This window comes from Cherax quadricarinatus, chromosome 62 (assembly GCF_038502225.1).
Source record: "Cherax quadricarinatus isolate ZL_2023a chromosome 62, ASM3850222v1, whole genome shotgun sequence".
Lineage (NCBI taxonomy): Eukaryota > Metazoa > Arthropoda > Malacostraca > Decapoda > Parastacidae > Cherax > Cherax quadricarinatus.
The window spans coordinates 9020490-9033689 of NC_091353.1; the positions used below are offsets into that span (position 1 = coordinate 9020490).

Genomic DNA, 13200 nt, shown 5'->3' on the forward strand with positions numbered 1-13200 from the left:
TTGTTTCGTAAGATGAAGTCCAGAATCTTTACTTAAGTCATGGTATAACTTAACAAGTCCAGGATCTTTACTTAAGTCATGGTATAACTTAACAAGTCCAGGATCTTTACTTAAGTCATGGTATAACTTAACATAAGTCCAGGATCTTTACTTAAGTCATGGTATAACTTAACAAGTCCAGGATCTTTACTTAAGTCATGGTATAACTTAACAGAAGTCCAGGATCTTTACTTAAGTCATGGTATAACTTAACAGAAGTCCAGGATCTTTACTTAAGTCATGGTATAACTTAACATAAGTCCAGGATCTTTACTTAAGTCATGGTATAACTTAACAGAAGTCCAGGATCTTTACTTAAGTCATGGTATAACTTAACAAGTCCAGGATCTTTACTTAAGTCATGGTATAACTTAACAGAAGTCCAGGATCTTTACTTAAGTCATGGTATAACTTAACAAGTCCAGGATCTTTACTTAAGTCATGGTATAACTTAACATAAGTCCAGGATCTTTACTTAAGTCATGGTATAACTTAACAGAAGTCCAGGATCTTTACTTAAGTCATGGTATAACTTAACAAGTCCAGGATCTTTACTTAAGTCATGGTATAACTTAACAGAAGTCCAGGATCTTTACTTAAGTCATGGTATAACTTAACAGAAGTCCAGGATCTTTACTTAAGTCATGGTATAACTTAACAGAAGTCCAGGATCTTTACTTAAGTCATGGTATAACTTAACAAGTCCAGGATCTTTACTTAAGTCATGGTATAACTTAACAGAAGTCCAGGATCTTTACTTAAGTCATGGTATAACTTAACAGAAGTCCAGGATCTTTACTTAAGTCATGGTATAACTTAACATAAGTCCAGGATCTTTACTTAAGTCATGGTATAACTTAACAGAAGTCCAGGATCTTTACTTAAGTCATGGTATAACTTAACAAGTCCAGGATCTTTACTTAAGTCATGGTATAACTTAACAAGTCCAGGATCTTTACTTAAGTCATGGTATAACTTAACAGAAGTCCAGGATCTTTACTTAAGTCATGGTATAACTTAACAAGTCCAGGATCTTTACTTAAGTCATGGTATAACTTAACATAAGTCCAGGATCTTTACTTAAGTCATGGTATAACTTAACAGAAGTCCAGGATCTTTACTTAAGTCATGGTATAACTTAACAAGTCCAGGATCTTTACTTAAGTCATGGTATAACTTAACAGAAGTCCAGGATCTTTACTTAAGTCATGGTATAACTTAACAGAAGTCCAGGATCTTTACTTAAGTCATGGTATAACTTAACAGAAGTCCAGGATCTTTACTTAAGTCATGGTATAACTTAACAAGTCCAGGATCTTTACTTAAGTCATGGTATAACTTAACAGAAGTCCAGGATCTTTACTTAAGTCATGGTATAACTTAACAGAAGTCCAGGATCTTTACTTAAGTCATGGTATAACTTAACATAAGTCCAGGATCTTTACTTAAGTCATGGTATAACTTAACAGAAGTCCAGGATCTTTACTTAAGTCATGGTATAACTTAACAAGTCCAGGATCTTTACTTAAGTCATGGTATAACTTAACAGAAGTCCAGGATCTTTACTTAAGTCATGGTATAACTTAACAAGTCCAGGATCTTTACTTAAGTCATGGTATAACTTAACATAAGTCCAGGATCTTTACTTAAGTCATGGTATAACTTAACAGAAGTCCAGGATCTTTACTTAAGTCATGGTATAACTTAACAGAAGTCCAGGATCTTTACTTAAGTCATGGTATAACTTAACAGAAGTCCAGGATCTTTACTTAAGTCATGGTATAACTTAACAAGTCCAGGATCTTTACTTAAGTCATGGTATAACTTAACAGAAGTCCAGGATCTTTACTTAAGTCATGGTATAACTTAACAGAAGTCCAGGATCTTTACTTAAGTCATGGTATAACTTAACATAAGTCCAGGATCTTTACTTAAGTCATGGTATAACTTAACAGAAGTCCAGGATCTTTACTTAAGTCATGGTATAACTTAACAAGTCCAGGATCTTTACTTAAGTCATGGTATAACTTAACAGAAGTCCAGGATCTTTACTTAAGTCATGGTATAACTTAACAAGTCCAGGATCTTTACTTAAGTCATGGTATAACTTAACATAAGTCCAGGATCTTTACTTAAGTCATGGTATAACTTAACAGAAGTCCAGGATCTTTACTTAAGTCATGGTATAACTTAACAAGTCCAGGATCTTTACTTAAGTCATGGTATAACTTAACAGAAGTCCAGGATCTTTACTTAAGTCATGGTATAACTTAACAGAAGTCCAGGATCTTTACTTAAGTCATGGTATAACTTAACAAGTCCAGGATCTTTACTTAAGTCATGGTATAACTTAACAGAAGTCCAGGATCTTTACTTAAGTCATGGTATAACTTAACAGAAGTCCAGGATCTTTACTTAAGTCATGGTATAACTTAACAGAAGTCCAGGATCTTTACTTAAGTCATGGTATAACTTAACAGAAGTCCAGGATCTTTACTTAAGTCATGGTATAACTTAACAAGTCCAGGATCTTTACTTAAGTCATGGTATAACTTAACAAGTCCAGGATCTTTACTTAAGTCATGGTATAACTTAACAGAAGTCCAGGATCTTTACTTAAGTCATGGTATAACTTAACAAGTCCAGGATCTTTACTTAAGTCATGGTATAACTTAACATAAGTCCAGGATCTTTACTTAAGTCATGGTATAACTTAACAGAAGTCCAGGATCTTTACTTAAGTCATGGTATAACTTAACAAGTCCAGGATCTTTACTTAAGTCATGGTATAACTTAACAGAAGTCCAGGATCTTTACTTAAGTCATGGTATAACTTAACAGAAGTCCAGGATCTTTACTTAAGTCATGGTATAACTTAACAGAAGTCCAGGATCTTTACTTAAGTCATGGTATAACTTAACAAGTCAAGGATCTTTACTTAAGTCATGGTATAACTTAACAGAAGTCCAGGATCTTTACTTAAGTCATGGTATAACTTAACAGAAGTCCAGGATCTTTACTTAAGTCATGGTATAACTTAACATAAGTCCAGGATCTTTACTTAAGTCATGGTATAACTTAACAAAAGTCCAGGATCTTTACTTAAGTCATGGTATAACTTAACAAGTCCAGGATCTTTACTTAAGTCATGGTATAACTTAACAGAAGTCCAGGATCTTTACTTAAGTCATGGTATAACTTAACAAGTCCAGGATCTTTACTTAAGTCATGGTATAACTTAACATAAGTCCAGGATCTTTACTTAAGTCATGGTATAACTTAACAGAAGTCCAGGATCTTTACTTAAGTCATGGTATAACTTAACAGAAGTCCAGGATCTTTACTTAAGTCATGGTATAACTTAACAGAAGTCCAGGATCTTTACTTAAGTCATGGTATAACTTAACAAGTCCAGGATCTTTACTTAAGTCATGGTATAACTTAACAGAAGTCCAGGATCTTTACTTAAGTCGTGGTATAACTTAACAGAAGTCCAGGATCTTTACTTAAGTCATGGTATAACTTAACATAAGTCCAGGATCTTTACTTAAGTCATGGTATAACTTAACAGAAGTCCAGGATCTTTACTTAAGTCATGGTATAACTTAACAAGTCCAGGATCTTTACTTAAGTCATGGTATAACTTAACAGAAGTCCAGGATCTTTACTTAAGTCATGGTATAACTTAACAAGTCCAGGATCTTTACTTAAGTCATGGTATAACTTAACATAAGTCCAGGATCTTTACTTAAGTCATGGTATAACTTAACAGAAGTCCAGGATCTTTACTTAAGTCATGGTATAACTTAACAAGTCCGGGATCTTTACTTAAGTCATGGTATAACTTAACAGAAGTCCAGGATCTTTACTTAAGTCATGGTATAACTTAACAGAAGTCCAGGATCTTTACTTAAGTCATGGTATAACTTAACAGAAGTCCAGGATCTTTACTTAAGTTATGGTATAACTTAACAAGTCCAGGATCTTTACTTAAGTCATGGTATAACTTAACAGAAGTCCAGGATCTTTACTTAAGTCATGGTATAACTTAACAGAAGTCCAGGATCTTTACTTAAGTCATGGTATAACTTAACAAGTCCAGGACCTTTACTTAAGTCATGGTATAACTTAACAGAAGTCCAGAATCTTTACTTAAGTCATGGTATAACTTAACAGAAGTCCAGGATCTTTACTTAAGTCATGGTATAACTTAACAGAAGTCCAGGATCTTTACTTAAGTCATGGTATAACTTAACAGAAGTCCAGGACCTTTACTTAAGTCATGGTATAACTTAACAGAAGTCCAGGATCTTTACTTAAGTCATGGTATAACTTAACAGAAGTCCAGGATCTTTACTTAAGTGATGGTATAACTTAACAGAAGTCCAGGATCTTTACTTAAGTCATGGTATAACTTAACAGAAGTCCAGGATCTTTACTTAAATCATGGTATAACTTAACAGAAGTCCAGGATCTTTACTTAAGTCATGGTATAACTTAACAGAAGTCCAGGATCTTTACTTAAGTCATGGTATAACTTAACAGAAGTCCAGGATCTTTACTTAAGTCATGGTATAACTTAACAGAAGTCCAGGACCTTTACTTAAGTCATGGTATAACTTAACAGAAGTCCAGGATCTTTACTTAAGTCATGGTATAACTTAACAGAAGTCCAGGATCTTTACTTAAGTCATGGTATAACTTAACAGAAGTCCAGGACCTTTACTTAAGTCATGGTATAACTTAACAGAAGTCCAGGACCTTTACTTAAGTCATGGTATAACTTAACAGAAGTCCAGGATCTTTACTTAAGTCATGGTATAACTTAACAGAAGTCCAGGATCTTTACTTAAGTCATGGTATAACTTAACAAGTCCAGGATCTTTACTTAAGTCATGGTATAACTTAACAGAAGTCCAGGATCTTTACTTAAGTCATGGTATAACTTAACAGAAGTCCAGGATCTTTACTTAAGTCATGGTATAACTTAACATAAGTCCAGGATCTTTACTTAAGTCATGGTATAACTTAACAGAAGTCCAGGATCTTTACTTAAGTCATGGTATAACTTAACAAGTCCAGGATCTTTACTTAAGTCATGGTATAACTTAACAGAAGTCCAGGATCTTTACTTAAGTCATGGTATAACTTAACAAGTCCAGGATCTTTACTTAAGTCATGGTATAACTTAACATAAGTCCAGGATCTTTACTTAAGTCATGGTATAACTTAACAGAAGTCCAGGATCTTTACTTAAGTCATGGTATAACTTAACAGAAGTCCAGGATCTTTACTTAAGTCATGGTATAACTTAACAGAAGTCCAGGATCTTTACTTAAGTCATGGTATAACTTAACAAGTCCAGGATCTTTACTTAAGTCATGGTATAACTTAACAGAAGTCCAGGATCTTTACTTAAGTCATGGTATAACTTAACAGAAGTCCAGGATCTTTACTTAAGTCATGGTATAACTTAACATAAGTCCAGGATCTTTACTTAAGTCATGGTATAACTTAACAGAAGTCCAGGATCTTTACTTAAGTCATGGTATAACTTAACAAGTCCAGGATCTTTACTTAAGTCATGGTATAACTTAACAGAAGTCCAGGATCTTTACTTAAGTCATGGTATAACTTAACAAGTCCAGGATCTTTACTTAAGTCATGGTATAACTTAACATAAGTCCAGGATCTTTACTTAAGTCATGGTATAACTTAACAGAAGTCCAGGATCTTTACTTAAGTCATGGTATAACTTAACAAGTCCAGGATCTTTACTTAAGTCATGGTATAACTTAACAGAAGTCCAGGATCTTTACTTAAGTCATGGTATAACTTAACAGAAGTCCAGGATCTTTACTTAAGTCATGGTATAACTTAACAAGTCCAGGATCTTTACTTAAGTCATGGTATAACTTAACAGAAGTCCAGGATCTTTACTTAAGTCATGGTATAACTTAACAGAAGTCCAGGATCTTTACTTAAGTCATGGTATAACTTAACAGAAGTCCAGGATCTTTACTTAAGTCATGGTATAACTTAACAGAAGTCCAGGATCTTTACTTAAGTCATGGTATAACTTAACAAGTCCAGGATCTTTACTTAAGTCATGGTATAACTTAACAAGTCCAGGATCTTTACTTAAGTCATGGTATAACTTAACAGAAGTCCAGGATCTTTACTTAAGTCATGGTATAACTTAACAAGTCCAGGATCTTTACTTAAGTCATGGTATAACTTAACATAAGTCCAGGATCTTTACTTAAGTCATGGTATAACTTAACAGAAGTCCAGGATCTTTACTTAAGTCATGGTATAACTTAACAAGTCCAGGATCTTTACTTAAGTCATGGTATAACTTAACAGAAGTCCAGGATCTTTACTTAAGTCATGGTATAACTTAACAGAAGTCCAGGATCTTTACTTAAGTCATGGTATAACTTAACAGAAGTCCAGGATCTTTACTTAAGTCATGGTATAACTTAACAAGTCAAGGATCTTTACTTAAGTCATGGTATAACTTAACAGAAGTCCAGGATCTTTACTTAAGTCATGGTATAACTTAACAGAAGTCCAGGATCTTTACTTAAGTCATGGTATAACTTAACATAAGTCCAGGATCTTTACTTAAGTCATGGTATAACTTAACAAAAGTCCAGGATCTTTACTTAAGTCATGGTATAACTTAACAAGTCCAGGATCTTTACTTAAGTCATGGTATAACTTAACAGAAGTCCAGGATCTTTACTTAAGTCATGGTATAACTTAACAAGTCCAGGATCTTTACTTAAGTCATGGTATAACTTAACATAAGTCCAGGATCTTTACTTAAGTCATGGTATAACTTAACAGAAGTCCAGGATCTTTACTTAAGTCATGGTATAACTTAACAGAAGTCCAGGATCTTTACTTAAGTCATGGTATAACTTAACAGAAGTCCAGGATCTTTACTTAAGTCATGGTATAACTTAACAAGTCCAGGATCTTTACTTAAGTCATGGTATAACTTAACAGAAGTCCAGGATCTTTACTTAAGTCGTGGTATAACTTAACAGAAGTCCAGGATCTTTACTTAAGTCATGGTATAACTTAACATAAGTCCAGGATCTTTACTTAAGTCATGGTATAACTTAACAGAAGTCCAGGATCTTTACTTAAGTCATGGTATAACTTAACAAGTCCAGGATCTTTACTTAAGTCATGGTATAACTTAACAGAAGTCCAGGATCTTTACTTAAGTCATGGTATAACTTAACAAGTCCAGGATCTTTACTTAAGTCATGGTATAACTTAACATAAGTCCAGGATCTTTACTTAAGTCATGGTATAACTTAACAGAAGTCCAGGATCTTTACTTAAGTCATGGTATAACTTAACAAGTCCGGGATCTTTACTTAAGTCATGGTATAACTTAACAGAAGTCCAGGATCTTTACTTAAGTCATGGTATAACTTAACAGAAGTCCAGGATCTTTACTTAAGTCATGGTATAACTTAACAGAAGTCCAGGATCTTTACTTAAGTTATGGTATAACTTAACAAGTCCAGGATCTTTACTTAAGTCATGGTATAACTTAACAGAAGTCCAGGATCTTTACTTAAGTCATGGTATAACTTAACAGAAGTCCAGGATCTTTACTTAAGTCATGGTATAACTTAACAAGTCCAGGACCTTTACTTAAGTCATGGTATAACTTAACAGAAGTCCAGAATCTTTACTTAAGTCATGGTATAACTTAACAGAAGTCCAGGATCTTTACTTAAGTCATGGTATAACTTAACAGAAGTCCAGGATCTTTACTTAAGTCATGGTATAACTTAACAGAAGTCCAGGACCTTTACTTAAGTCATGGTATAACTTAACAGAAGTCCAGGATCTTTACTTAAGTCATGGTATAACTTAACAGAAGTCCAGGATCTTTACTTAAGTGATGGTATAACTTAACAGAAGTCCAGGATCTTTACTTAAGTCATGGTATAACTTAACAGAAGTCCAGGATCTTTACTTAAATCATGGTATAACTTAACAGAAGTCCAGGATCTTTACTTAAGTCATGGTATAACTTAACAGAAGTCCAGGATCTTTACTTAAGTCATGGTATAACTTAACAGAAGTCCAGGATCTTTACTTAAGTCATGGTATAACTTAACAGAAGTCCAGGACCTTTACTTAAGTCATGGTATAACTTAACAGAAGTCCAGGATCTTTACTTAAGTCATGGTATAACTTAACAGAAGTCCAGGATCTTTACTTAAGTCATGGTATAACTTAACAGAAGTCCAGGACCTTTACTTAAGTCATGGTATAACTTAACAGAAGTCCAGGACCTTTACTTAAGTCATGGTATAACTTAACAGAAGTCCAGGATCTTTACTTAAGTCATGGTATAACTTAACAGAAGTCCAGGACCTTTACTTAAGTCATGGTATAACTTAACAGAAGTCCAGGACCTTTACTTAAGTCATGGTATAACTTAACAGAAGTCCAGGATCTTTACTTAAGTCATGGTATAACTTAACATAAGTCCAGGATCTTTACTTAAGTGATGGTATAACTTAACAGAAGTCCAGGATCTTTACTTAAGTCATGGTATAACTTAACAAATCTTCGACCGAAGCTCAGATCTCTACAATACAATTGTCATCGAAGATTTGTTAAGTTATACCATAAATTAAGTAAAGATTCTGGACTTTACCTTACGAAACAAAGAAAATGTGATAATAATTATGGACAAGGTAGATTATAGTGGGGAAATAAATGTGCCCCTAAGGGGGAGTCATCAACAGACCCCTGGCTGCCTTCAGTAAGGAGCTGGATAGACACCTAAAGTAGGTGCCGGATCAGCCGGGCTGTGGTTGTTACGTTGGACTACGTGCGGCTAGCGGCAACAGTCTGGTTAATCAGGCACTGATCCACCGGGAGGCCTGGTCCTGGACCGAGCCGCGGGGCCCAGTCCCTGGACCCATTATATACCTCTAATCTTTTGACTGCCGCCCACAGGATGGGTATGGGGTGCATAATAAATTAAAAGGGGGCGTTGATCCCTGGAATACTCTCCGGGTAGACTCCAGGTAGACAGGGGGGACATGATAGCGACGTGTAAAATGCTGAGAGGAATTGACAAGGTGGACAGAGACAGGATGTTCCAGAGATGGAACACAGCAACAAGGTGTCACAACTGGAAGTTGAAGACTCAGATGAATCACAGGGATGTTAGGAAGTATTTCTTCAGTCACAGAGTTGTCAGGAAGTGGAATAGCTTGGGAAGCGATGTAGTGGAGGCAGGATCCATACATAGCTTTAAGAAGAGGTATGATAAAACTCATGGAGCGGGGAGACGGTAGACCTAGTGGCTACCAGTGAAGAGGCGGGTCCAGGAGCTATGAATCGACCCCTGCAACCACAATTAGGTGAGTACACACACAGACTCACGAGGCAGCAAGAGAGAGAAAAAATAGTTTCTCAAACGCTTCTATATATTTTCCAAAAGCTGATACTTACCTTGCACCTCTTGCAATGTTGCAGATCATCCTGCAACCTGTACAGTGATCGTGCACGATACCAACAGTGAGTTTGGGTATATGCCACTACGGTGTCCCGTAGCTGGGTTGGTAGCGCACTCAGCTCACACATTGAAGTCCGTGGTTCGATCCCCAGTACGGGTGGAAATATTAGGACGTGTTTCCTCAAGACACCTGCTGTCCATGTTCACCTAGCAGCAAGTAGGTACCTGGGTGTTAGTGGTGTGGGTGGCATCCTGGAGTATACCTGGAGAGGGTTCCAGGGCACAACGCCCCCGCGGCCCGGTCTGTGACCAGGGGGATAAAATTAACCTAAGTTGTGGGAAATGCTTCTACATAACCAGGGACTTTCTATACAGTATGTCATTGGTGTCAACTATGGTCTGTATAAGTTGTATCATGTACTGGTAGAAACAAACATTATTATTATTATTATAATTATTATTATTATTATTATTATTACAGGTGGAGGCATTTCTCTGCATTTATTCCGGTAATGAGTTGGCTAAGAGATGTTTATATAATGTTGGAATGTTGATTGCTTTTATTTATGAAAGCAGCAGAGCCCACTAAGGAACTGGGGGTACATACCCTGTATATATTCCAGTATATATATACAGTGACCATGGTATATATACAGGGCGGAATTAAAGGATGGGAGTTAGTAGGGGTTGCAGCCTTGGGGCCTCCGTCAGCTGGAGGGCCTCCAGGGACTGCAGACCAGGGTCCTTCACCAGCTGGAGGGTCTCCAGGGACTGCAGACCAGGGTCCTTCACCAGCTGGAGGTGTCTCCAGGGACTGCAGACCAGGGTCCTTCACCAGCTGGAGGGTCTCCAGGGACTGCAGACCAGGGTCCTTCACCAGCTGGAGGGCCTCCAAGGACTGCAGACCAGGGTCCTTCACCAGCTGGAGGGCCTCCAGGGACTGCAGACCAGGGTCCTTCACCAGCTGGAGGGCCTCCAGGGACTGCAGGCCAGGGTCCTTCACCAGCTGGAGGGTCTCCAGGGACTGCAGACCAGGGTCCTTCACCAGCTGGAGGTGTCTCCAGGGACTGCAGACCAGGGTCCTTCACCAGCTGGAGGGTCTCCAGGGGCTGCAGACCAGGGTCCTTCACCAGGTGGAGGGTCTCCAGGGACTGCAGACCAGGGTCCTTCACCAGCTGGAGGGTCTCCAGGGACTGCAGACCAGGGTCCTTCACCAGCTGGAGGGTCTCCAGGGACTGCAGACCAGGGTCCTTCACCAGCTGGAGGGCCTCCAAGGACTGCAGACCAGGGTCCTTCACCAGCTGGAGGGCCTCCAGGGACTGCAGACCAGGGTCCTTCACCAGCTGGAGGGTCTCCAGGGACTGCAGACCAGGGTCCTTCACCAGCTGGAGGGTCTCCAGGGATTGCAGACCAGGGTCCTTCACCAGCTGGAGGGCCTCCAAGGACTGCAGACCAGGGTCCTTCACCAGCTGGAGGGCCTCCAGGGACTGCAGACCAGGGTCCTTCACCAGCTGGAGGGCCTCCAAGGACTGCAGGCCAGGGTCCTTCACCAGCTGGAGGGTCTCCAGGGACTGCAGACCAGGGTCCTTCACCAGCTGGAGGTGTCTCCAGGGACTGCAGACCAGGGTCCTTCACCAGCTGGAGGGCCTCCAGGGACTGCAGGCCAGGGTCCTTCACCAGCTGGAGGGTCTCCAGGGACTGCAGACCAGGGTCCTTCACCAGCTGGAGGTGTCTCCAGGGACTGCAGACCAGGGTCCTTCACCAGCTGGAGGGTCTCCAGGGACTGCAGACCAGGGTCCTTCACCAGCTGGAGGGCCTCCAAGGACTGCAGACCAGGGTCCTTCACCAGCTGGAGGGCCTCCAGGGACTGCAGACCAGGGTCCTTCACCAGCTGGAGGGCCTCCAGGGACTGCAGGCCAGGGTCCTTCACCAGCTGGAGGGTCTCCAGGGACTGCAGACCAGGGTCCTTCACCAGCTGGAGGTGTCTCCAGGGACTGCAGACAAGGGTCCTTCACCAGCTGGAGGGTCTCCAGGGGCTGCAGACCAGGGTCCTTCACCAGCTGGAGGGCCTCCAAGGACTGCAGACCAGGGTCCTTCACCAGCTGGAGGGCCTCCAGGGACTGCAGACCAGGGTCCTTCACCAGCTGGAGGGCCTCCAGGGACTGCAGGCCAGGGTCCTTCACCAGCTGGAGGGCCTCCACTGACTGCAGGCCAGGGTCCTTCACCAGCTGGAGGGTCTCCAGGGACTGCAGACCAGGGTCCTTCACCAGCTGGAGGTGTCTCCAGGGACTGCAGACCAGGGTCCTTCACCAGCTGGAGGGTCTCCAGGGACTGCAGACCAGGGTCCTTCACCAGCTGGAGGGCCTCCAAGGACTGCAGACCAGGGTCCTTCACCAGCTGGAGGGCCTCCAGGGACTGCAGACCAGGGTCCTTCACCAGCTGGAGGGCCTCCAGGGACTGCAGGCCAGGGTCCTTCACCAGCTGGAGGGTCTCCAGGGACTGCAGACCAGGGTCCTTCACCAGCTGGAGGTGTCTCCAGGGACTGCAGACCAGGGTCCTTCACCAGCTGGAGGGTCTCCAGGGGCTGCAGACCAGGGTCCTTCACCAGCTGGAGGGCCTCCAAGGACTGCAGACCAGGGTCCTTCACCAGCTGGAGGGCCTCCAGGGACTGCAGACCAGGGTCCTTCACCAGCTGGAGGACCTCCAGGGGCTGCAGTCCAGGGGCCTCCACCAGCTGGAGGACCTCCAGGGGCTGCAGTCCAGGGGCCTCCACCAGCTGGAGGACCTCCAGGGGCTGCAGTCCAGGAGCCTCCACCAGCTGGAGGACCTCCAGGGACTGCAGCCCAGGAGCCTCCACAAGCTGGAGGACCTCCAGGGGCTGCAATCCAGGAGCCTCCACCAGCTGGAGGGCCTCCAGGGACTGCAGCCCAGGAGCCTCCACCAGCTGGAGGACCTCCAGGGGCTGCAGTCCAGGAGCTTCCACCAGCTGGAGGGCCTCTGGGGACTGCAGCCCAGGAGCCTCCACAAGCTGGAGGGCCTCCAGGGACTGCAGCCCAGGAGCTTCCACCAGCTGAAGGGCCTCCAGGGGCTGCAGCCCAGGAGCCTCCACCAGCTGGAGGACCTCCAGGGGCTGCAGTCCAGGAGCCTCCACCAGCTGGAGGGCCTCCAGGGACTGCAGCCCAGGAGCCTCCACCAGCTGGAGGACCTCCAGGGACTGCAGCCCAGGAGCTTCCACCAGCTGAAGGGCCTCCAGGAACTGCAGCCCAGGAGCCTCCACCAGTTGGAGGACCTCCAGGGGCTGCAGTCCAGGAGCCTCCACCAGCTGGAGGGCCTCCAGGGGCTGCAGTCCAGGAACCTCCACCAGCTGGAGGACCTCCAGGGGCTGCAGTCCAGGAGCCTCCACCAGCTGAAGGGCCTCCAGAGACTGCAGCCCAGGAGCCTCCACCAGCTTGAGGACCTCCAGGGGCTGCAGCCCAGGAGCCTCCACCAACTGGAGGACCTCCAGGGGCTGCAGTCCAGGAGCTTCCACCAGCTGGAGGGCCTCCAGGGACTGCAGCCCAGGAGCTTCCACCAGCTGGAGGGCCTCCAGAGACTGCAGCCCAGGAGCCTCCACCAGCTGGAGGGCTTCTAGAGAGTACGTTAAAAGTGTTTATTAG

At 42.4% G+C, this 13200-nt stretch overlaps 1 protein-coding gene across 6 annotated transcripts in view; it reads right to left on the reverse strand.

Annotated features, from left to right (window-relative positions):
- Positions 1–13200, reverse strand: part of LOC128687310 (XK-related protein 7) — a 76994-nt gene that overhangs the window by 50174 nt on the left and 13620 nt on the right. For 3 of the 6 annotated variants that reach the window (XM_070098393.1, XM_070098391.1, XM_070098392.1), the window contains exon 3: positions 9541–9751. The exons of the other annotated variants lie outside the window; for them this stretch is intronic. In XM_070098393.1, the coding sequence (XP_069954494.1) occupies positions 9541–9672 (132 nt within the window). In that variant the 5' untranslated portion in view covers positions 9673–9751. The remainder of the gene's footprint in view (positions 1–9540; positions 9752–13200) is intronic. 6 annotated transcript variants of the gene reach the window in all.